General features: G+C 36.5%; 2 protein-coding genes across 2 annotated transcripts; both read left to right on the top strand.

The window, feature by feature from the left end:
• Nucleotides 1-3,237: 3,237 nt before the first annotated feature.
• tmem141 (transmembrane protein 141) lies at nucleotides 3,238-8,896 on the top strand. The gene is made up of 5 exons (XM_055201020.2): nucleotides 3,238-3,394; nucleotides 7,589-7,655; nucleotides 8,025-8,108; nucleotides 8,235-8,342; nucleotides 8,557-8,896. The coding sequence occupies exons 1-5, from the start codon at nucleotides 3,341-3,343 to the stop codon at nucleotides 8,631-8,633; spliced, it is 390 nt and encodes a 129-aa protein (XP_055056995.1). The 5' UTR covers nucleotides 3,238-3,340; the 3' UTR covers nucleotides 8,634-8,896.
• Nucleotides 8,897-9,988: 1,092 nt separating this feature from the next.
• slc25a35 (solute carrier family 25 member 35) lies at nucleotides 9,989-24,256 on the top strand. Its single transcript, XM_055201019.2, has 5 exons — nucleotides 9,989-10,730; nucleotides 11,293-11,358; nucleotides 11,928-12,080; nucleotides 16,333-16,467; nucleotides 19,134-24,256. The coding sequence occupies exons 1-5, from the start codon at nucleotides 10,359-10,361 to the stop codon at nucleotides 19,302-19,304; spliced, it is 897 nt and encodes a 298-aa protein (XP_055056994.1). The 5' UTR covers nucleotides 9,989-10,358; the 3' UTR covers nucleotides 19,305-24,256.
• The last annotated feature ends 74 nt before the right edge of the window (nucleotides 24,257-24,330 follow it).

A 24,330-nucleotide genomic window follows, 5' to 3' on the forward strand; every position in this document is an offset into this window, starting at 1 on the left:
AGCGGGACGGCCATGGATATAAATCTCCATCGAAACGTGAAGCGAATCTTTTCAAAGAAAAACAAAGGCCCTGTCCCAAATGGCGCACTTCATGTAGTCAGTAGGGCGTCCCATCTGTCATTTTTACCCTTTGAAGTGTGCTCATCAGCGCCTCCTTTGCCCCCTTGATGTGGTCTTCAGCAAAGCCCGCACTGCAGCAGGCTTCGCACATTTTACCAACCCAGAAGTCCTTGCGAAAGAGCAATCAGACCAATCAAATGACGGAAGGGAGGAGTTCACACTGATGGGCAAATTCTCTACCTATTTCCGGTGTGACACTCGAGTCTGTCCCAAAATAAGACTTTGGTGCACCCACGTTGACTCGCATCAAGGGTCCCTAAAGTCTGCACTACATGATGTCATCAAAGTGTGGACTCTAAAGAGGACCACAAGTCCGGAGTGTGGCATTTGGGACCGGGCCAAACACATCCCTGCTGGAAAAAAACAGCATAGACAAGCATGCTGTCTATGGTCACCAGCATACCAGCACCAAAACACAACATTTGCTGGTCTTGCTGGTATGTTTTTTTCCAGCAGGAATGTGAATTAGGTGTGTTTCCATAAAGTTGTTTGAGCGAATGAAGGTCCTACAGTATATAAAACAAGGCATGCTTAAAAAAATTACATGACTGCGTTCAGTTACAATTTGGTAAGTTATACATTTACTAATGGTGCAGCTTATTATTGCCAAACTGAATGAAATGCACAGAAAAAGAAATGAATTGAAATGAAATGAAGAATTTATGCAGGCCCTAGCAGCAAGGGAATTGTGACGACATCAAGCTCCGTAAATGGGAAAGACGTTAATTAAAGGATCAGTCGCGTGCGTCTAACGTTCGCTATGTACAGCTAGTCGATCAGTCATATGTGTTTTATTGTCCGCTATGTCAGAGTTTATTCGGCCAATGAGGTTTCATCTCCCATTTTTCCCATTTACTCTCTTTCCCTTAAGTCAAAACCTCAAGTGAGCATAAAAGCATTTTTTTTATTCAAAAACAATAAATGATAAAACCTCGATGGAGGAACCCTTAAAATACTGCTGAAGCCATTCCAAAACGGTGATTTCAGCCAATAGCAACTATATATTAAACTGGGCATATAATGTTTGATTTATTAGAGTAATCTTGTTCAACAGTTCTCCTTTGACCTCTTACAAATACAGACCTCTGAGAGGTCAAGGCGTAATGAGTGTCTTTCTCTCTGCTGAAATGGCATAAAGATTAAAGAGCACTGGGGACTGGCTTTAGCTTTTCTATTAAGACAGTGTCCTCAAATTGAACCCAAACCACCAGTGAGGATTGCTCCACAAAGGTGCATACAACCCCTCTGTATATCAGTAACCATAAGTAATGAAGCACAGATACAACACTCACAGTTGGTGCAGTGAGATCTCACTCATGGCCGTACTCACCATTGGAGATCCCTGAGTTTCTAAAAGATGATTTTCGACTATGGGATATAAAATAATCCTATAGTAGAAAATGGTAATCATGTCTTATGAAACAAATGTACTTTTATGGAGGATAATAAGGCATCCCGTGCTTCAAAAGCATCACTGACTATTTTAATTCATGGGCATAAAATAAGCAAGAAATCATGGTGTGATCACCATCATCCTCTGATCTTAGTCCTATTAAGAGCCTGTGGAGCATCATTATATGAAAGATCTGTGAGGTGGACAGCACTATAATTCAAAACATCTATACTTAGGGATGCAATACTAGCGTCTTCAAGTGAAATAAAAACAAAACCTATACATGTTAGAAGTTTAATGAATGGGAGAGTTAAAGTCATGTCAAAGATTTGCTCATAATATTATGCAACTTTTTTTAATGCACATTTGACATATCTGTTTTCAGATTATTTTAATCCATTATATAATTATAAATTTGGTTAAAGTGCATTCTGCATAATAATTTGAAACAGCATATTTTGCATAGTTTTCAAATTATTAAAGCATCTTTTGAGATTTTTATTTCATATATAATAACATCTTTCATTTACCTGTTGAGGGTAAAATAAATATTGTAAACTTACTGACTGTTTTGGAAAAATGAACAAAAATGGCATGTACATAATAATTTGGAACGCGATCACTCTAAAAAAACAAACGGTGCTATATAGCACCAAAACTGTTTATTTGAATCGTAACCATAGAAGAACTGTTTTTAGTGCCATATAGCACCAGTGAAGCACCGGTGAAGCACCTGTATAGAACCATATAGGTGCCATATAGCACCACTATAGCACCACATTTGGTTCTACATAGCACTATATGGTTCTACACAGGTGCTTCACCGGTGCTTCACCGGTGCTATATGGCACTAAAAATGGTTCTTCTATGATTACGAGCAAAGAACCACTTTTGGTGCTATATAGCACCGTTTGTTTTTAGAGTGTATAATAAGGTATTAGAACAGGTCTCAGAACTTAGGTTTTTGGGATCTGGATGGATTTATGTTTGCATCACACATCAAGAAGGTTGTAGAAAAATGTAAAAAGGGGGTTAATGTTCTCAGGTGTCTTGCAGAATGACTGGGGGTAAACCCAGTATTAAAGAATACCGAGTTTACACTATACATCCCAGTTTACCACTACATCCCAGTTTACTGTGCATTGATAAGGCCAATTATAGATTAAGGTGGCAGAGTGTACAGTTCGGCAGTGATATATATTACTCATAATGGAACATAGTACTGTTAAAAGGATGTGTAATGACATTTCAGGTCGCAACAGGACTCATAGCAATATGAATAGCAATGATATGGGTGGAAGAATGTAATATGAAAAATGTAATAATTATATAACATCTGGAAAGAAAACTGGAATAAGGAGAATTCAGAATAAAGTGGGGAGTGAAAGGAGGAAATATGGATCCAGAAGGGAAAAAACTATTATCACTAGGCTACGCATTGGGCGCACCAGATTAAATCATTATTTGCACATGATATGATAGGGAAAAATGAGACAGATGAGTGCATGCAGGGGTGGCAGAAACAGTGCTTAGAGCATATGCTTGTTCATTGTGAGGTATATAGGAATGAAAGCGTTCAATTTGTGGAAGAACTACCAATATTTACCATATTATTTAAGTATTTGAGAGATACACGTCTGATAAACAGAATTTGAGGTTAATGTTTTTTTATTAACTGGAATTATTTGCCTTTGCCTTCTCCTTAATATTCACACTACCCACTAGGTGGCGGAAATGCACCAAAAGCTGGTTTGCGATCCGCCATAAAAAAGGAAAGAATAAGAAGTAACTCAGATCTGTAGGCTAAAGAAATATATTTTAGCCGAAATGGTTAATCTCGGACTTAGTAAAGTTGATGATGCAATTGTAGCGAAGCACCCGGTAAGTATAAAATAATATGTCTGTCACTGAAATGTTTAGTTACATGAGTTATAATAATATGAGTTATTATAATCTGTTGTCTGGTAACTAATTTATTTTAATATGCTCAGTTGGAATTTTTGTAAGAGACCAAGGCTGGGTCTGTCCACATTTTTTTATTCAAGTGAGTATTTTATAGGGTAGATTTTTCCTAAATGTCCATTTCTGTGTTGACACACATCCTAAAGTCTTAGCTACAAAATGGTTATACTTATTACCTAACGTTACCCATTTCAAAAGGTACACTGTTGAATTAATAATGTAAGCCACTTAATAGCTTTCCAGATAATATAGACCATTTCACAAGATGTGAACAACACTGGTCCAGAAGTACTTCCTGTTTCAGTTTTTTAACACTAGATAAATGTTGAGATAAAATCCAACCAACAGAACATATAGAACTAAATCAAAAAGTTAAACAACTTAAAGATAATGATATATGTGAACTAAATAAAAAACTCTCACAAACTTAAACAGGAAGTGTTTCTGGACCAGTGTTGTTTGCATTTTTTTAAATGGTCTATACACTACTATGGAGTAAACAAAAAAAGGAATATGTCGTCAAATTTTTTTAGTGCCATAATATATGCCATAGTGGTTTCATTGTGTTCAGCTTTTAAGTCTTTAACTAATTGACTGAAACCAACATATCATTTAATCCATTCTTATATTTCACTATAGTTAGTAGTAATAGGGATGCTCTCATCAGGATTTGTGCAACCGATACCGATTACAGATTTGTTATCTTCGTGATCTGCCAATACAGATTTTTTTTCACGCTGATCTCTTTTCTAGATAAAGTCATACCACAGATGTTGCCTTTGTTATATTACTTGCAGTAATTAGGTATATTATTGTGTTAATAATAGAGATTCAAATAAATAAGCACAACAAATATTTCTTCTGCAAATATATATTTAATATCTCTTTAAAAAGGTTTATGTCTCTTAAAAGTAATGAAAATTAAACACTTCACATTTGTTACATACCTCTTTATATGTCTAGGTAAAACAATTGAAATAAAAAAGTAAATGTAATAAAATAAATGACTGACGGACACATCAATCTCCTGATCCAGAATGAACCAAAAGCCACAACTAAGATCAATTGAGAATAAAGTAGTAATTTATTAATAACATAAGATTGAAAGTATAAAGAAAGCAAATCTTAAGGAAAGGGTATTAAAAGTAAAAATTAACAAACAGGGGGCAGAAAATAAATGGCCCCCTCTTCCTACCTCCATACTAAAATGAACACAATAAATGAGCAAGTCAAAAAGATCCAACATAAACAAAAGTGTGGTCAACCAGTTAGCTAATTAGTTCAGATGGACACTGTATCTAACGATACAACACCAAAAACCTCACATGGTTTTTACCTGGGACGCAACTCGGAGAGAGAGAGAGAGAGACATAGACAGTAAAAGAAATGGACACAGCGACCCCGTTGGATTCAACGGAGACAAGTGAAGCCAATTAGAAGCTCACACTTCCGGGGGGTCGAGCCTACTGCGCAGACTCAAACTGAGCTTGGTGACGTGAGCAACCTGTCTGACAATTGTAAGTCTTCTAATAGCTGTGCCGAGAGAAATCTGAATCACCCACCGAATCTTGCAGAAACGGCGAGCGTGAACAGGAGTACATTTTGTATTAAGTATATTTAGTATTCTGATTAATTACTTTGTCATTTTGCTTAGTATTTATTTATTTTAAAGTTTAACGCCAGTACGCCATATTCTACATGCGCTTCTCCTCCTGTCCATACGGTAATTTCTCTACTGTGCGACAGAGAGTCGCGTGTTTATGACGCAATCGTTAGCATAGTTTTACTAAAACTGCTTCTACTGGGCCATAACGTAAGATACAAGGTAATGGAGCCTTTTATACATTTTCGTGTTTCTTTAGAAATAATTGATGCACAAATTGAGTCTTTAAACGCCTCAGATGTAAAGTTAATCACTGTCAAAGTGACGCCAAAATGAATGGGAGTCAATGGAATGCTAAGAGCAGGTGGGGGTTCGCTAGCTAATGGCGGTGCCCAGGGCTGCTTCAATAAAATATGAAACCCTGCCCCCCTGGAGAGAGAGAGAGAGAGAGAGAGAGAGAGAGAGAGAGAGAGAGAGAGAGAGAGAGAGAGAGAGACAACAATGCCACTAGATGGCATCCTAAGTCAAGAGCAGAGAGTGATTTTGTTCAGAGATTAATGACAGTTTTTTGCAGATGCTGGGACACATTTCTCCATACGTGGGTCACTTTTGCGAAACTCTTCACACAGTGAGCACCACAGAAATCTATGTAGGCTAAACTGAGGATCAATTATCATTGCTTTGGCACAAAATGCATTCAATGACTACATCCCTCAAATTTCATGAATTCTTTTCTCACTCAGACACAACAACTGCCAAAACTCTTTATACATACAGGACAATTTGCACATGCTTACATACTGTTTTCAAAACTTATGTTCAAAACAATAACATAATACACAACGGAATAAGACAGCAATTTGCTACATTTCTACAGTAATATTTTAATGATGTATATATATTTTAAATCTATAAATTATATAAAATAAATGCTATAAAAACAATTGGCCAAATGGAGTTGGCAGAGTAGATTAGCATTACTATTGTATCTGTATCAGTGGATGGTGTGTATACAAATTCTTGTATTTTGGAATTACTTGGAGTGCAAAAATAAATAAATAAATAAACTACATAAAATATTGAAGAATTCTGCATCATGTCTGATTCATTCAAGTAACATGTATTGCAGTGAATTATAAACAGAGAAAACATTGTATAATGCTACATGTTGTTAGGGTTTTTTAGGTCATTGTTTTGTGGGTGACAAAGTGTAGGTGTCTGCTGTCAACCTTTGCTAGTGTTCTGGAAGAATGAGTTGATTTGAGACCTGAATAAAGTGTATTGGTAGTTGTAGTGCATTTTGAATGTGAAATGAACTGCTTTGCCAAGCTGAAAGTTTGTTAGGAGAACTGTGTGAAGAGTTTTGCAAAAAGTGACCTAAGTATTGAAAAATGTGTCCTAGCGTCTGTAAAAAAAATAGTATACTGCAGCTTTAAAGGGACATTACACTTTTTTTGAAAATATGCACATTTTCCAGCTCCCCTAGAGTTAAACATTTGATTTTTGCCGTTTTAGAATCCATTCAGCTGATCTCCGGGTCTGGAAAATAACCAAAGAGTTTCGATATATTACTAAAAGTTGCGATTTTCTAGGCAGATATGGCTAGGAACTATACTCTCAAACTGGCGTAATAATCAAGGACTTTGCTGATGTAACATGGCTGCAGCACCGCCCGAAAATAATCCCCTGCTATTGAAAATAAACAAGGGGACTATTTTCGGGCAGTGCGTAATAAATAAAATTTAAAAAAGTGGACGTGAGAGAGATCACTTGTTCACGTGCACCGATGAAAGGCTGCTGCTGTGTGTGCGCGTGTCGGCTGTATGCAGACAAGAGCAGCTGTGAGGAACAAGAAAGTTTAAATGGTCAAAACTTTAAAACGCATGCAAATAATAAAATTTTTGAATGAGGATGCAATTGTCCGCAATAGATGTGTGTTGTATACACTTTTGGTGTTTGACCAATCCAATATATTGCTGTTGACCAATCCAAACTGCAAGTCGCACATGAGCAACGAGTTATAAAAATGCTCTCTAACTGCAGCCACATTCAGGATCCCTATGATGACCAAAGTAAACAGAAAGATTGGTTCACGAGATTGGCAAATTTACCGATCGAGTCATTTAATGCCATTATCGGCCGATACCGATCAGCGGACGATCGATTGGAGCATTTCTAGTTAGTAAGATAGCCATTGTGACAATTTGTCCATGTGACAAATAGCACTGGTCTGCCTGCCCTACACATCATAAATCATACATGATACATATAGGGGCAGTTTCCCGGACAGGGTTTAGATTAAGCTAGGACCTTTATTATGACATTTAAGTAGTTTTTACAAACATACCATACAAAAACAATGCTGGTTTGGACCTTGAAACAAAACAAGGGCACTTATTTATTTTAAGATTTGTCATTGCAAGTTGTTTTTTTAAATTAAGGCAGTTCAAAGAGGCAATACTATAATTATTGCCTGGTAGGCTACTGATATTTTCTTGTCCTCCTGTCAGGGTTTGCAGCAGTATGCCGCCTGCCAGTCGTATGCTTTCATGAAAGGCACAGCAAGCTTTCTGCTAGGTTAGTGTCATATAAAAGTAGTCACATGTTCATTATAGTGGTTGTATTACTTGTAGGAAATCTGTAGAAATTGCAGTTCTTTCTCTACAAAGCTCTGTGATCAGATGGAGCCTTTTCTTAGGTTGTAGGCTTCTGAGATTTTTCTGCTGGATAAAGTGTTTAGTAATCTTGAGTCTCCACTAAAGTTTCAAAGGGATCTCAAACTTTACTTGTTTTTTTTCTGCATAGTCCCCTTACTATATGACACAGTTGTCTTGCTTGTTTCATTTTTTTTTCTTTTTCGTCATTTTAGGAATGTTGAATACAAATACTGGCTTGCAGCTATGATAGAATCTCTGTATGTTTTCAAATCCTGTACCTATTTTTCAGGCACAACCGGTTTATTTTTTGTACAGCGAGCACTTCAGAAGAGAATCTCATATCCTTTGCAGTGGAATGTTTTAGTGTCTGTTGGTAAGCCTGTATTTTTATTGGAAATGCAAGAGAATATTAAATAAACTGATACAGATGACTAAAGAAGTAGACTTAAAGGTGTTTCAAAGAAAAACATTTGGTCATGACTTTCTCTGGTCTCCACAGTTGCTTCATCACTATTTAGCTATTCAGTAACACGATGGGAAACAAAGAAGTGCTCAGATTTGTGGTTATTCATTGAGACAGGAAATGTTCCTGACAGAAGCTCTCTCAGTAAGTGTGTACATACTTTCATGCTTTTAAAAATATATATTTTTGTATGAATGTTCTGGATGAATACAATCTAGAGTAGTCTTTCAAACTTGTTATGTAAAGGTACATTTTTCTGAATTGTAGACAGATCATTTGCATTTGTTTTAGCATGCATTTTCTCTGATGAAAATTGGACTTGATGTAGTAATGTGACCATATTTCTTTCTTTATTTAGAGAAGGAGGAGGAGACTTCAACTCGTACATCACCTGCCAAGCCCAAAGTCACACAATATGGAGATGTCATAGAATGAACTCAAAAATGCTGCAGTGTACCTTACCTATGTTAGTGTAATACTCCAAATTTTTCTGTATTACACTGGAGTTGAGACATTTTTGTTTGTGTGTATCAAATAATTTAACACACCTTTGTTCTCAGTTCCATCAAGTTTACACAAATGCTCAATTAAATTGTCAACAAGTTTTATTTAGCTGATATTATAATTTTTTGTCAGATCAGATATGACTCAAATAACAGAAATGTATCACCAACCAAATAAAATATTCTCAGTTTGAATGTTGTATAGTCTTTGAATGAGAGCAGTCTAAAATAGTGCTTAACACATCAAAATAAAATATATATAAGTTTTAAAAGAAGATTTGTTGGTTTACATTATGTGTGCGGTTAGCAAAATGTGTTTAGGTCTGGGCAAAAGAACTAGCAACATATGTTACAGGTTTAATTTTTAAGCCAAGTCTGTGACTTAAATAAACAGACAGATTGGCATTGCTAAGCACCACTGGTATGTTTTATGACATCTCATAATGATCATACGAATGAAGTAAACTGAAGTAAACAGACATCACACCTGTCTATGAATGGATGTTAGCCCATTGTTGTCATTATTTACTCTCCCTCTTGTTGGTTCAAACCTGTAACAAACATCACACTATCACATATGTCTTAACAAAAATAATACATAAGAAACTAAACTTTAAAACACTGTAATGGTAGAAAGGTTAAAAAGGTGAAGGAATTGCTAACATCTAAGGATAAGGCCTTAAAAAAATAGCCTAAAAAGGACACAAATTGTACCTGCTGTGTCTTAAAACGGTTTACAATATTCGAATCACAAGATTTTCAGCTTTCCAAAGATATGTGAAATGTTTAGCTTTTGGTTTTTGAGTTGTTGTATTTGATTAAATTTTTGTCAAATAATGCAGGGTACCTCTCAAGGTACCTTGGAATTTTAAAGCTAAATAGCAGCTTGAGTAAGAGCTTCCTATAGTCTGTAATCTTGGTTTAAGCCCTTTCTCAATCCTCTAAAAACTGTGACAATGTCATATCTCATATTATGATTGCCAGTTAGCATTTCAACTCATCAATTTTCTCAATTAAAAAGAAAACAAACTGGCTGTCATGCTTTTATCTCTAGAAAATATTGTATATTTCTTAAACTCTTACCTACAAAAAATAGGTTAATAAACGACGTCACAATTATTCACAGGAAAATATCACATCACACATTGACAACATTCACCAATAGCAAAACTATATAAAGTATATACTTTAGTTTTCATATCAATTATTTTAACATTTATGAAAAAAGTGTCAAAATGTAAAACTATCACCATGGAGCTCATCAGCCGTGTGTAAATGGCCCTTGACGTTGTGTTTACAACCGTCTAATCAGAGGGTCCGAAAGATGTCTGTGCTCTGATTGGGGCGATGTCTGTGCTCTGATTGGTTAAAAAAGCCGGCCCAGAGCCTATGAACACGCCCTGCTGAGCGCAACCTGTCATTCATATTCGGCAAAATGTCTCCGCGCATCGCATGACTTGGAAAATGTTACAGTAGAGTAGAGCCGCGTATGCACTTGGCTGAAGATCAAATGAGCAACAATTGGGCTTGTAATGTAATGATGAACCGTCAAATTATTGTTTTATTTTCTCGCTGCTTATAACGCAGGCATATTCATCTCGAATAGATTTTCCATTACTTTAAACTAAAAGCGTTTCCGGGAATTACCGCGTTAAACATGGATTTCATTTTCGGTGGCGTGGCAGCGTGTGGCGCTTGCTTATTTACAAACCCGTTAGAGGTCGTGAAAACTCGGATGCAGTTGCAAGGAGAGCTGAAAAGCCGAGGAACCTACCAAGTGTATTACAAGAATGTGTTTCACGCATTTTACACCATAGGTAAAATAGATGGACTGGCTGGCCTTCAGAAAGGCTTGGTGCCCGCACTGTTTTATCAGTTATTTATGAATGGGGTCCGGCTGGGGTCTTACGCTATCATCGAGTCCTTGGGATACATTCACACGGACAACAGGGTCAGCGCAGCGAAGAGCACGCTGGCGGGGGGCGTTGCCGGTGTCGTAGGCGCTGTTATGGGAAGCCCAATTTACCTGGTAAGTTTTGCTTTGTGTTTCTCTATTACAGTACGGCTTAGGCGGGTGTTGAATGATTGGATTTCGTGGAAACAGTAAGGTCGCAGAATCAGAATGGGCAAAAGCAATGACGTGGGCGACGCCTCACTAGAATACATTAGTGCTGGTGCAAGACCTCTGCTGTTGTAAGAAGCATTAGCTATAACCCAAAAAACACATAACGTTCCCTTATGGTTCCCAAAAAACGTTCCCTGTATGTTATTTTTAGTTTTTATTTTATAAGAGATAACGAATAAACGTTTGGATCCCTTTTTATTAAGGCAACTTAGTAAAGCTCCCAGGGCAGCGCAGTAAATGAATGCCCACTAGACGATTTTAACGTCTATATGGGAAGAATATGAGGTTAAAAAAGCCTTTGATTGATGTAAAACGGACGCTTATTCTAACGTTAGGGGAACGTTAAACTAACGTAAAAATAATGTTCAATTTATGTGGTGTCTTTGATGAGGTTTTTATCTCAGTTTTTCTTGAAAATGTGTCTTTTTACAGGGAATTTTTCTATTGAATTTTGTGTTTCCTTTAGGTAAAGACACATCTTCAGAGTCAGTCAACTTCCTCTATTGCAGTTGGACACCAGTATAAGCACAGGGTGAGTTAATTTTCAACTCAACTTAGTTGAAAACTTAGGTTTAATTTTTATGAATTGGTTTTTATATGGAGAACTTCCATTTTTACCTCTTTTGGGGTCTAAGGTTTGGAATGAAATTTAAAATTTACATTTGTGGTTATTGAATTTGCTTCATGCTAAAATAAAATTAACAAGTATCCACAGAGGTAACATGTCCAGTTAAGACAAGACAACTTATTTCAATCATGTGGAACAAGTGTTTATAATTGAAATATGTAAATTCAACGGTTATTTTTCAGTGTATGTTTAGACGTGCACCCAGTACAACCACAAAACACAGACATAAAAATGCAAAAGTACACCATGAGCATACTTTAATAAAACCAATAAATAATAAAACGGCTATACTGAATAAAACATTCTCCATATACAGTATAATTTCTGGATTGAACGACTCTCTTTACTATAGCAACAGTTTCCATGATACCAGGAACCGGTCTGTATTAACTATTAATAATAATATAAACTTACTGTTGTTATGGTTTAAACAAAGCTATTGTTTCTGTTATATCACTATTTTTCTCTGTCAGGGCATGACGCATGCACTGCTGGACATCCACAGACAGCACGGCATTTTGGGTTTATGGAGGGGAGCAAGTGCAGCGGTCCCAAGAGTCAGTGTGGGATCAGCCGCTCAACTCTCCACCTTCTCTGCTTCTAAAGAGCTGGTCACTGACATACAGGTAAACAATGAATGTTTTATTCAGTAAGTTATTTAAAGGTACCGAAGAATGCATTGATACATTATGTTACATTAGCTGATACCTACAAAGAAGGTATGTGGTTTTATTAACCTGTTAAAATCAACCGCCGTTTTCAGGCCAAATAATGAAATTGACATGCCCACACTAAAACAGTTGTAGTTCCTACACCCTTTGACCTACAGACACAATTTTAATATCTTTAAAATACTTTCCAGTTATCAGAATACAGATATGTAAAAAAAAGCAAAAGTTATAGACACTAAAGTTTGGTGAAATTTTTTTTTTACTATGTTTCAAATTTGAAGATGATATGATAAAAAATAAGGTTCCTGTAAGCTTTGATCTTCACCGTGGCACATTTTCAAAAATGTCAACTGGAAGGCTTTAAAAACACTAAATGGTAAGTGGTATAAAAAGATGTAATAGTGCAATATAGATGTACCACATATAGCAAACCTTCATTATTTGCATTTTTTAAAATGTTTTTTAAAATAATACACACAAAATAAATTGTGTTTATGATTTTTTTATTTTACAAAAAAAGTGCACATATTTACACTAAATATTTATGGTGAAAAAATATTTTAAAAAGTAAACTTTAGCATATATGTTTACAACTTAAACACCATTATTGTGATAACTGGTAAATGGCTAACCATTATTTTGATAACTGGTAAATGGCTAAATATTATTTTGATACGTAAGAAATGAATTGCTAACCATTATTTTGATAGGTGAGAAATTGCTAACCATTATTTTGATACACTGTAAAAAAATTCAGAAGAAATTGCAGCTGGGTTGCTGGTAACTTACCGTAGATTTAAATGTGTGTTTTTTACTGGCAACATTTTGTTCAAGGTTAAATGAACATTAAACATTTACAAGTCTTTATCTTTACAGAGCAAAACCAAAAACACTGCATCAAGCAAAACATTCTGGGAAACAAAATCTGAAGCAAAAATCAGAAAAAGGTTGATGATGATTTCTGGTTCCCAGAATGCTTTGCATGAGGCTGTTATTGTATAGTTTTATTCTGTAAAGATAAAGACTTGTTAATATTTAAAATGTATTTAACTTTCAACAAACCCCTGACAGCAAAACATAACTTCAAATCCACGGCAACCTACCGGCAACCCAGCTGCAATAACATTGTAATTTATACAGGATTTTTTTTTCAGTGTAGGTGAGAAATTGATAGCCAATTGACAACAATTGATAAAAAAGGCTACAACACAGTTATCACACAGACTTGTCCCCAATAACAGTATTAGTTTCTTTTATTATTTGCTACAATATGACTTCCCATAAAAACATACACTAACAACATAAGTTATATTATATACGGTATTTATTTGCAAATGTAAACAAACTGCTAGCAAAAAGCCAAGAGAATGTAAACAAAGTTTATGGATGGGCCCATTTTAAACGTAAGGCTCTAATCAGATACTATGGAGTTTTAACACGGTTTTACAGCGCTGCGTGCATATTTTATTGAAAAGCAACAGTGGCGGATGGTTCTCTTGTATGACATCTGATGTAAAAAACGTAGAATATATCAATATTTCATAGATTTGTTACTTTTGTAGACTACAAATGCACGTTGATGTCATACTGGGAACCTTGGCAAAAATTATTTACAAACATGAGACCGGATGGACTTAGGACTCACACGCAATTTTTAAACAAAGGTATGTTGTCCCTTTTCTCGTTCTCGTTTGCAGTACTTGCACAAATGAATGCTACAGCATTTATTTAATAAAGCAGTGCTCGGATATCACAAGTAAACCCTTAGACCCTTTCGAATGATATGCTGGTTGTTAAGATTTAGACTGTTCTTGTGCAATAGATTACAGTGAATGTAAATGTTTTTAAACAAATACGCGTCGGACCACACTGGTCGGCTTAACAGGTTAAGTTAAAAAAATTATCCAGAAACGGTTTTACATATCCATTTAAAACCTAGAATTAAATGGTATATTATTACCTTATTTAAAGCAACACTTCCATGTAAAAATGACCTACAGCTCCCCCATGTGGTTGAAAAGCGCAACAGTACTTGGTATCAAACACTCTTCTACAGGCAGGGGGAGGGGCGGGGCTGTGTTTCCTACCCTCCACCGCCACTTTCAGAGTGTGCTTGTAGCAGCTAGGAGGCTGCTCAGGTTGCAGCAACAGTACAATTTGTCCAGTTAAAAGTTGTTCTATCACTGAAATAATTTTGGGCACATTATTTAAAGGTAAAACTACATAGTGTTGCTTTAAAAGGGTCATGAATAATAATGTTGAGCTCTGCTCTGATTGGCTGTTTCTCAGAGGGGCTCATTTCAGTAGCTCTGTGTGTGTGCAAACAGACCTTATCTTTGAGCCTGTATCAGATGAAGATACATATTTTGAGGAATAATCAATTATTCAGAGATTGGAAGTGGACATTTCTGTATGTTTGTGTTTTTTCAGTATGGACCTGCAAAACGTTACTATAATATCAATAATAGAACTTCAGCCTAAACGCTAGCATATAGCATTAACTAGCATATAGCGCTAACTCAGCAGTCAAAATTTAGTTTTTAGCATTGAAACAACATTGTACAATAGTCTCATTGAGAATGGCCTGTTTTCAGCAGTCTTTTGCATGCAAAAGGTTTACATAAAAAGGAGAAAACAATAGTGTTTGAGGCTGACAATATGTTATTCCTATTATTCATATATGCCTAGGTAAATACAGTTTTCAACTCTACGGTAGAGGTCTACACGGGTCCAAAAATTCCTACCCGAACCCGATCAGACCCGCAAATGTGCTACACTGAACCGACCCGGATCCGTCTGTTGTTTTGAAAGCTGGACCCGGAACCGACCCGGACCCGTCTATTATTTAAAAGCTGGACCCGGATCCGACGAAGACCCGTCTATTATTTAAAATCTGGACCCGAACCCGTCCGGGAAGACACAGACCCGATCGGCAAATATTGCTTAGCTAAATGTTATAAATAAGTCAATAAACAAGAGGCGAAAATTAAACTTTTTGTCTTACCCATAGAAGTTAGTCTTCTCCCTCTTTGTACCTGACTGTGTGATGCACAATCCTTATTTCCATGAAAGTTCCATCCATGTTATTACTCTCTTGACGATTGAAATGTTTAATGCTTATTCCAGCTTTTAAAGTCCACTTTACAGTCATGGTGATTAATAACGCAGTTTTACATCGGGTCAACTTGCTTAATAATGTTTGCCCATTTGGATTATAATAACGATTGCTCGTTCAGTGCCATGGCTGCTTTCGTTAGCTTTACTTCTCTGCTATCATCTCTGTGCTCTTTGAGCAGAATCGCGAAAACTTTAGATATAACAGCAAGATGGTCAATTTATAATATTATTATAAAACTTAGAGAAGTCAGTGCAAAATGCGCGGTACGGCGGAATAGGTCCCGCCTTCTAAATAAAAGAGCCAATTGTCAAAGGTAAAGTCATTGCGTCTCACTGCAGAAGCTCCTGACTGGTAGCCAGAGAAACATTAAAAGAGCGCATGCGCGTTAGCTGCCTGGTTGGAGCTACCAAATATAAACTTTTTAACGCAATTTTAGCGTCATAGAAAAAATGTATGCGACAGTTCATCAGTTTTTGTTGCTGTTTTTGAAATATTTTATTTAAATGTGAGTGTGTGTTCTCCGAGTCCGATTGACCTCGGGTATTACCCACAATGTTAAACAGACTCGGGACCCGAAGTAATAGATTGAGACCCGACCCGGCAGATCATTTAAAATATAGACCTGAACTCGTACGGGTCCCGGGTCTTCCGTGTAGACCTCTACTCTACGGCACCTTAAATAAAATAGTTGTCTTAATCAACTTTTAATTGTACAGAAACTGCAAGAATTCAGGGGTGAAAACAAAAAAAAATTGTCCAACTGAATGATGCTCTTCCAATGTCATCTGCAACTAGCTCTAAAAATAAAATTATGGTTTTGTCGGTGTGTGACAAATGTCATGGTATGTCAAATACTTGCATCTAGGTTGCCTTAGTAAAACAACTTAGTTTATATTTTTTTGAAGTAACTTGACACTCTCTTACAATGTATCTTTAAGTATTCGCTTTACAGAAAGTTTCCAGGTCTCAAGTGTCAAGAAAGAGATGTGAGAACTGGCACAGAAGTCTAGTGACATGTTTAGGCTGAACCAGCAATTTTAATGCAGAAGTGCAGATGTACTAATACAATTTTTTCTTCCTTATTTGTAGGTTTTCCCTGAGAACAGCTGGTTAATAGCTCTAAGTGCTGGTATGATCAGCAGTGTAGTGGTTGTATTAGCTATGACCCCTTTTGATGTGGTCAGCACTCGCCTCTACAACCAACCGGTGGACCATTACGGCAAGGTGATCTGCTAACAGCATATACACAACATACAGCATAATCAACACTGATAGGTTTTCTTTAATAAAAGTATATCTTAAGACAAATTGTGGTTGCAGTTTTTATAAAGCATGATACTTTTCCAGTTCAATGCATAAACATTACCAGGGCTCTAGACCAGTGGTTTTCAATCTTGTCCTAGGGGACCCACAGCTCTGCATATTTTGTATGTCTCACTTTACTGACACACCTTAATGAGCTGATGATCTGAATCAGGTGTGGGTCCCCTGGGTCAACATTGAAAACCACTGCTCTAGAAGTTTTTGCACTGGTGGGCCTAACCTTTTTTCTTAATTTTATACTGCATTGTATTTAAAGTTTACCCAAATATGAAAATAAGGTCATCATTTCCTCACTCTCATGTTGTTACAAACCTGTATAAATGTCTTTGCCTGTATTTTGAGGGGTGTTTGTGACCAAGCCGTTCATGAGCCCTATTCACTTCCATAGTACTCTTTTTTCCTACTGTGCAGTGAAGGGGGCTCATGATCGGTTTGGGTACAGACATTCCTCAAAATATCTTCCTTTGTGTTCATCAGAACAAAGAAATTTATACAGGTTTGTAGCAAGGTGAGGGAGAATAAATGATGACAGAATTTTCATTTTTGGGTGAACTATCCCTTTAACACCACAGTTTTACAAGAGCACGCGGTGGTTTAATGTACAGAATAAAAACGTAACATGCTGTAGTAGTCATGCACAGTCCTGTTTGATAACCCACATCCACAGTGATTAAAAGAACACCTGACATGTTATTCCGACATCAGCATCAACAGAGCGTGAAAAGTTTAATGTCTCTTTTTTGTTGCCCTGCGTAAACCCGCGCCGGTGATAGCATACGCCAGATGAGCTTGATAAAAGTAAAAAAGTACAGATAAAAGTAAAACAACATTCAAAGCCGTAAAGGGTGTACTTTTATTTGTGTACACTCACAATAATAACAAAACATTGTGCTTTTAAAATGGTAATAAAAAACATTGTGTTTTGTGCTGCATCAGTTTTGGAGTGTTTTACAAAAAATAAACTCATATAGGCTAGGCTACTTTTTTAATTCGTTTTGTTAAAAATTATTTAAGTGAAACACATTTCGTGTAGGCTTATTTCATTTATAATTTTTTCACCAAAGAAAGACGTAATCATAATGTTATATTGATTTTAATGCTGCTTGCGCATGAACCCTTGGGGAAAATAGGATAGGGGGTTTATTTATAAATGAGTGAACAACACGAATCAAGGAATTAATTTATTTCTCAATTTAAGACAGCCAATCTGGCAGGGCGGTAATAGGGATACAGCAAACACCGAAAAGTTTAGGATTAAATTTTGAGGTATAAAATCAGGGGTTAAATTGGGACTTGTTATGTGGGGGGAGGGGCAACATGTTTAATACTGATGACAGCAAAGCCACTGGTGTGTTTTAATGAGCTTTTATAATACAAGTTTACGCTCCTACAGAGACATGGGAGGGAAAGCTGTGTCATGAAAACAAAATTCAAGTTGGCATGTCAGGCATGTTTCAAGTCAGGTTGCTTGTTGTAGGTAGGCAGCTTAAGTTACGTGAAATGGAGACGGGCAACATCAGCGTCTGTATTCCTCATCCACTATTTAACCCAAATACAAATACTGTAGTAATTTATAGTAAAGGTGGGAAACAGTCAAATGACTATACGTTTACAACGTTTTGAAAACTCCTCCTATTTTGGTCTGGCCAGCAGAGCGCAAATCAGTTGGGTGCGCTGAACCCAGCGGCGAGCGCAGCACACACCGCGTCCCATGTGAAACCCGCATAATGCATGCGACAGCCAATCAAATTGCCATTACAGTATATTCACATGGTGCGAAAGCATTAACGCTTGACGGAAGGCTTGTTTGAAGTGTGGCCAACAGCCAATCACAGTGGCCGCAGCACATGCTCTGGCCTTCCATAAAAGTAATTGGCTGGCTCTCTCTAGGATATTTGCATACGGCAATTTGATTGGCTGACGCACGCGGTACCGCTTGAAAAGTTGAGAAATGTTCGACCTCTACCGCGAGAAATGGCAGTGACAGGGCACCGACGGATCCACAATTCAGTTCGGCAACGCATGACGTCACCCATTAAAAGTGAATGAGAAGTGTTAAAGCTTAAGTCCACTGTGAATGTACCGTAAATCCTGTGAAATCTCTTTCTGTATAAATTGGGTGCACGTGCGACATTGTTGCCGTATGTCAGGTTTATGTTCAAGCCATTTTTCTTCAAAAGAATTATGCTTTGGCCTAGACTCGATTGTATGTGGCGTGACTCATTACCTAATGCCATCTTCGAACCAGGGCTGATATGGCAGGAGGTTGATTGGTCCGTGTCGGAGCATTAGTAATGATCTTCGGATGGATCAGACCTTAACTTTACATTCCTAACAAAAAAGATGTCAATTGTTCTTTTCATTTAGTTTCATTTTCATGAACCACAGGGAGACTTTTAGAGTGGCAGAGACTTTTTTCCCTTGAACGGCTGGTCGCACCGGTGCGACTTGAGATTTTTTAAGTCGCACCATTGAGAAATCAGGTCGCACTCTAGAGCCCTGGTTACAAATAGCTAAAACTCTTTAAAAAATATTTCTGCTCACTCTATGCAAATTTCTTCCTGCAGGGCATAGTGTACAAAGGTTTTGTGGACTGTTTCTCAATGACACTGAAAAAGGAAGGTATGACTGGTCTCTATAAAGGTCTTGGAGCATCCTACTTCCGGCTTGGTCCGCACACCATCCTCTCTCTGCTCTTCTGGAATGAGCTGCGCTCTTTATATAACAGTCACAGCTAGTGTCTTACTTTATATGTATATCAGAGAAAGATCCACTTCATGATGTTTCCCCACATTAGCGGAATAGTATGCAAGATTTTTTTTAAAGGTTAGAGCCTTATTAAATATTCAAATTTTATTATTAATGACTAAGGTCTAAAATAACAGCTAAGGCTGTTTACATTTTTTATATATAACAAGCATTGTACGGATCAAGCTATAAGATGATTGATAAGATGACTTACCACACAACAAAAAGTTCCTTTAATGAAGGTCACCGCAGCTATTTGAGTCATAAAAGACTAAGATCTATCTACTTACTTTATATCCATGCCATCACTTTATCAAAGTTGCAGCAGTGCACCTATGCAAAGCACTAAGTATACGGTCTCCCCCAGATTACTGTTAGTTTTTTGCGATTGATAATTTAATGAAAGATAGGACTTCCTGCATTTGAGTGGTTGTATTGGGCGTTGGCCTTTTCCCATTTATAGTAATACCACTGCAGTCTTTTGTTAATATCTATAGTCTTTAGTCATTAACACAGTTGTTGTAGCCAGGGTGCTGCTATCCAGTCATTAGGCTGTTTTGGGTGCTTGCTACCATGTTATGGGTAGTTGTCAGGTAAAAATCTGATCTGAATCAGGTGTGTTAAATAAGGGAGACATCCAAAATGTGCAGAGCAGTGGGTCCCGGCGAGGACTGAGAACTACTGGATTAGATTAATCAAGTGTAGAATTTATTCTTACTCGTAGCATAGCCTTATTGAATCCAAAAGGGAGGGATTTTCCATGACCCTCTAGCCTATATACCTTTCACACCAGCTGCTTTGCAAGGTTTTGTGAATTATAACATATCTACACTCAGTGAATCAGTGTTACTGTAAAACATGTATTTCTGAACAAACTGGTTACTTATGCAAATTCATATATTGGCATTTTTTAATTCTTAATTGTATTTAGTTGACAAATGTTGATGCTTAGTAGTTTTCATTTTTAAAAGTGTCCTATGTAATTTTGATACAAAAAAAATGACAGCAGTTTGAGCTATTTTTAACCAGTCTGATGCACAACAAAGTAATTCTGCTAATAACAGTGTCTTTAGATAGTGGCATGGTATGTGAAGGTAAAAGTGAAGGAAATGAACGCACAATTAATGATTCTTTTTGTTTTGTTTCCACAATTAATATTTCTACTTTAACCATATACCAAAGATTAAATGTGAACTGCATCTGCTTTAAATTTACTTTAGTATGAATCAAATGTACTGCAAGCACTCTAAATGTAGAGAATGTGACAAATGGGTTTTATTGCATTTTCTGGTTTTGTACTTGACATTATGACAGCTGTCATATTCGTACTGCTAATTATCAATTGAATTTCAAAGAACAAAGGCTTACTTTGAGTTAAGTTAGAATGAAGTTGCACTCAAACTGAGGTCAAAACATAACATCAAACCTTTTCTCAGTCTTTTATGGAAGCATATTGGTAGCACATTTCAATTTAAAATTGTAATATGGCAATTCTGTATTAAAATTTTCCATGCTTAATGTGCAATGTATGGTCCGAAATGAAAATTCAATAATTTAAAATTACATTTATCGTTTAAATTACATTTTGCTACATTCATTGTAATTGAAAATGCAATCCCATGTGTTCTACCCGTAAATGTATTTAGGAAAATTTAATTTAAATTATCGTTTTGCTACAGTTGTTGCTTGGCCATGTTAAATCCACAGACTGTAAAAAAAGATGGACGATGCCCATTCGCTCCCTTCCATTGGTGAAAAGTGAAGCCGTCAGTGTCCTGATACGGCACTGATATCTTGGGTCTTGAGTCTGCGCAGTAGCGATTTCGGGACCAGTCCTGCGCAGTAGTCAGCAGGAAGTAAAGCCGCGAAAGCAAGGCCCCGCCCCCGCAGAATGCACATATCACAGATGTCAATCATGACGTGGCACCACCGTTTTTATAGCATTAAATAATTAACTAAAAACAAACACTTGAATTTACATCAGTGTGATAAAAACTACAGTAAATGACAGAAACCAGCTTTGGAAGAAAGATAATTGAAGTGTAATTAAATTGTTTAATTGGTCTCAAGTCCCATTGAATAACATGGGGAGGCGGGGTTTATGACCTATACTGGGACCAGTTACTGAGGGGGCGATCGAGACCTTTTGGCTTCACTTTTCAGGGGTTGTGCAGCACGCTTGGTTAAATCACATCTAATCTAACAAATTTCCTATTTAATTTTGCAACTTAAAAAGCATTAAAAATGCATTTAAAACAGGACTGTAAGAAATGGCAAATGTAATTTAAATTATTGAATTTTCATTTTCATTTTGCACCAAACGTAAATTTAAAATGCCATTTTACATATGGCATTGCCATATTGCATATTACTTTCTAAATTGAAATTGGCTACCAATATGCTTACATAGGCATCGGCAAGACAAAGACTTTGTTTTATCTGTTTTGTGTTCAGTTACATTACTTTGTAAGATACTTTGTAAAACAGTTGTTAATCTTGTCATAATATGTATTTATCAAAATGCCGCACTCTGTAATGTCAGTCATCCAATCATGATGAAGGAGAGTCAGGACAAATGCAACATCCTACCGTTACTACTAAACAACAACATAAATGTTAATATAGCTTGTCGATTACTATATGCAGTTGTGGACAAAAATATTGGTACCCTTGGTAAATATGAGTAAAAGAAAGCTATGAAAATAAATCTACAACGTTTCTCCTTTTGAGCTTTTATAAAAAAATGTTTTATTGAAGTAAAACAATTAAAATTGTTGATTAAATATATGTTTTTCTCTAATACACTCTGAAAAATTATTGGCACGCCTAGACATAAAAAAAAATCTCTGAAGTATAATCTGCCTGAAAGAGGACGTTTGTCTATATCATCTTAATGCTCAGCAAAGAGAATAATTTGAGTTGACAAAGTCACTCTGAAGTTCTGCATCTGTGATCCTTGGTAGTGCTTTTTCCTTTTTTATTTTTAAAGGGGACAGAGAATGAAAAAACATTTTTACATTGTCTTTGTTGAAAAATGGTAGTCTACCCGCATTCACAAACATACAAAAAGTTCTAGACATTCTAAACATCTCAGACTCATAATTCCTCTTTTAGAAATGTGAGCCAGAAAACAGCACAATCTGAAAAACTGATGCTTATGACATCACGGGCATCTCCCTGCCCCTTCACTTTAAAATAATTGGCTACATTTTTAGAGTGGCAGCAAAGTCAGCCAATCAGTAATGAGATTGCAAGTTAAGCCAGTAGAGGGAGCCAAATAGGTGCAAAACCACTTGTTTAAATTCCCCCACCCTAATGGAGCTATTTGAGAGAGGTTTTTAGGAAGCTTCTAAGGCATTACAGACCCAAACAAAAACATTTTTGTCTACATGTCACATCACAGAACAAGGATAAATACCCCGTTTAATCATTCTATGTCACCTTTAGGGGAATAGTCTACCCTTTTGCCATATTGAACTGTGTTATTGCCTCAACTTGGACGAGTTGGTGCATACCTATCTTTTTTCGGTGCGTGCACTGTGCAGCGCATGGTGGATGTGTTAGCATTTAGCCTAGACCCATTCATTCCTATGGTACCAAACAGGGAAGCCACCAAACACTTCCGTGTTTTCCCTATTTAAAGACTGTTACATGAGGAGTTATACCAGTAAGTATGGTGCCACAAAATAAAACTTTTTTTTGGTACCATAGGAATGAATGGGGCTGGGCTAAATGCTAACACATTCACAACGCGCTGTGCAGTGCACGCATTGGGGGAAGGTGGGTATGTGTTCATTCGTCTGGGTTGGGGTGGTAGCATAGTTTGATGTGGCAAAAGGGTAGACTATTCCTTTAAGCTTTCCATCACAACAAGAAACTAATCCTCTGCTCTCATGCAAAAACAAACTCCAGCATATTCATTTGCCGTATTGGAACTTTAGAAACCTTGGCTTTAAATGTGGCTTTGGTGTACACAGGAATTAAAACATGCTTCATGTCTATAGTTAAATATACAATTATAAAATTTTTGTGAATTTTTACAATAAAAGGTAAAAAGGAGAAACAGTTCCCAGCTTTCTTTGCTCATATTTACCAAGGGTGCCAATATTTTTGTCCACAACTGTATAACTCCCCATGCTACCACACTAATTTAATATGCATTGATTAAACAAAATGTACAGCAAAATCAGAAACGGACAGTAATTCCACAGATGTTTCGTATTATAGCAACCAAAGCACATTAGTGTGCACTCAATGTCTGACATGTTTAGCCGCGTCAAAACCTGTGGAGTCCATGACTTTACCCAAGATTATATAAATTAATGACCTAATGTACTTTTCACTGCATATGAAGTTTCTGTTTTGTTTTTACTTGTATTTTGAATTGCGTTTTAGAAGTGAAGAACATGTTCTTAAATTAACTAATCCTGATTGGGTAATTAGTAATCCTAAAATCCATTACAATATTTTATTTTTATCTAACTTTTAGGCTATGTTATTTTAATGTAGGCTACGAATAAATGTTTCTTTCCATTTATATTTATTATCTTTTGTTAGCAGTAAATAATAGCATGTGTTCCGGTACAGATACTTTGATAGACCAGTCTGGGCCCCAAACTTCAAATGTCAAGCTATGTAAAAGTTTTGAACTGCTTTTTCAAGAATTCTTACAACAAAGTTATAAACATTGTTTTTTTGGGGGGCGGGGGTGCACAAATTCTAAAGAGTAATAGTTATTTGCCGCAAAAAAACCCCCAGGACAAACAGTCACCATTTGCCTTACACTAAAGGTGCTTATACTGAATGTGTAGAATGAATGTACTGTCTGTATAAACTTATTTACTTGGGAGTATGTAATGGGTCATATAATTAATGGCATATGTCTATTTTGAGTCTGTAACATAACAGTATACAACTTGCGATTAAACTTATTTTTTTTAAAATTGAACCTTCCATTTACCTTATGTTCTTTAAGTATAAATACACAGCTTATGCATTATATGAGGTTAACTGGAA

The sequence above is a fragment of the Misgurnus anguillicaudatus genome, chromosome 22 (assembly GCF_027580225.2).
Source record: "Misgurnus anguillicaudatus chromosome 22, ASM2758022v2, whole genome shotgun sequence".
Lineage (NCBI taxonomy): Eukaryota > Metazoa > Chordata > Actinopteri > Cypriniformes > Cobitidae > Misgurnus > Misgurnus anguillicaudatus.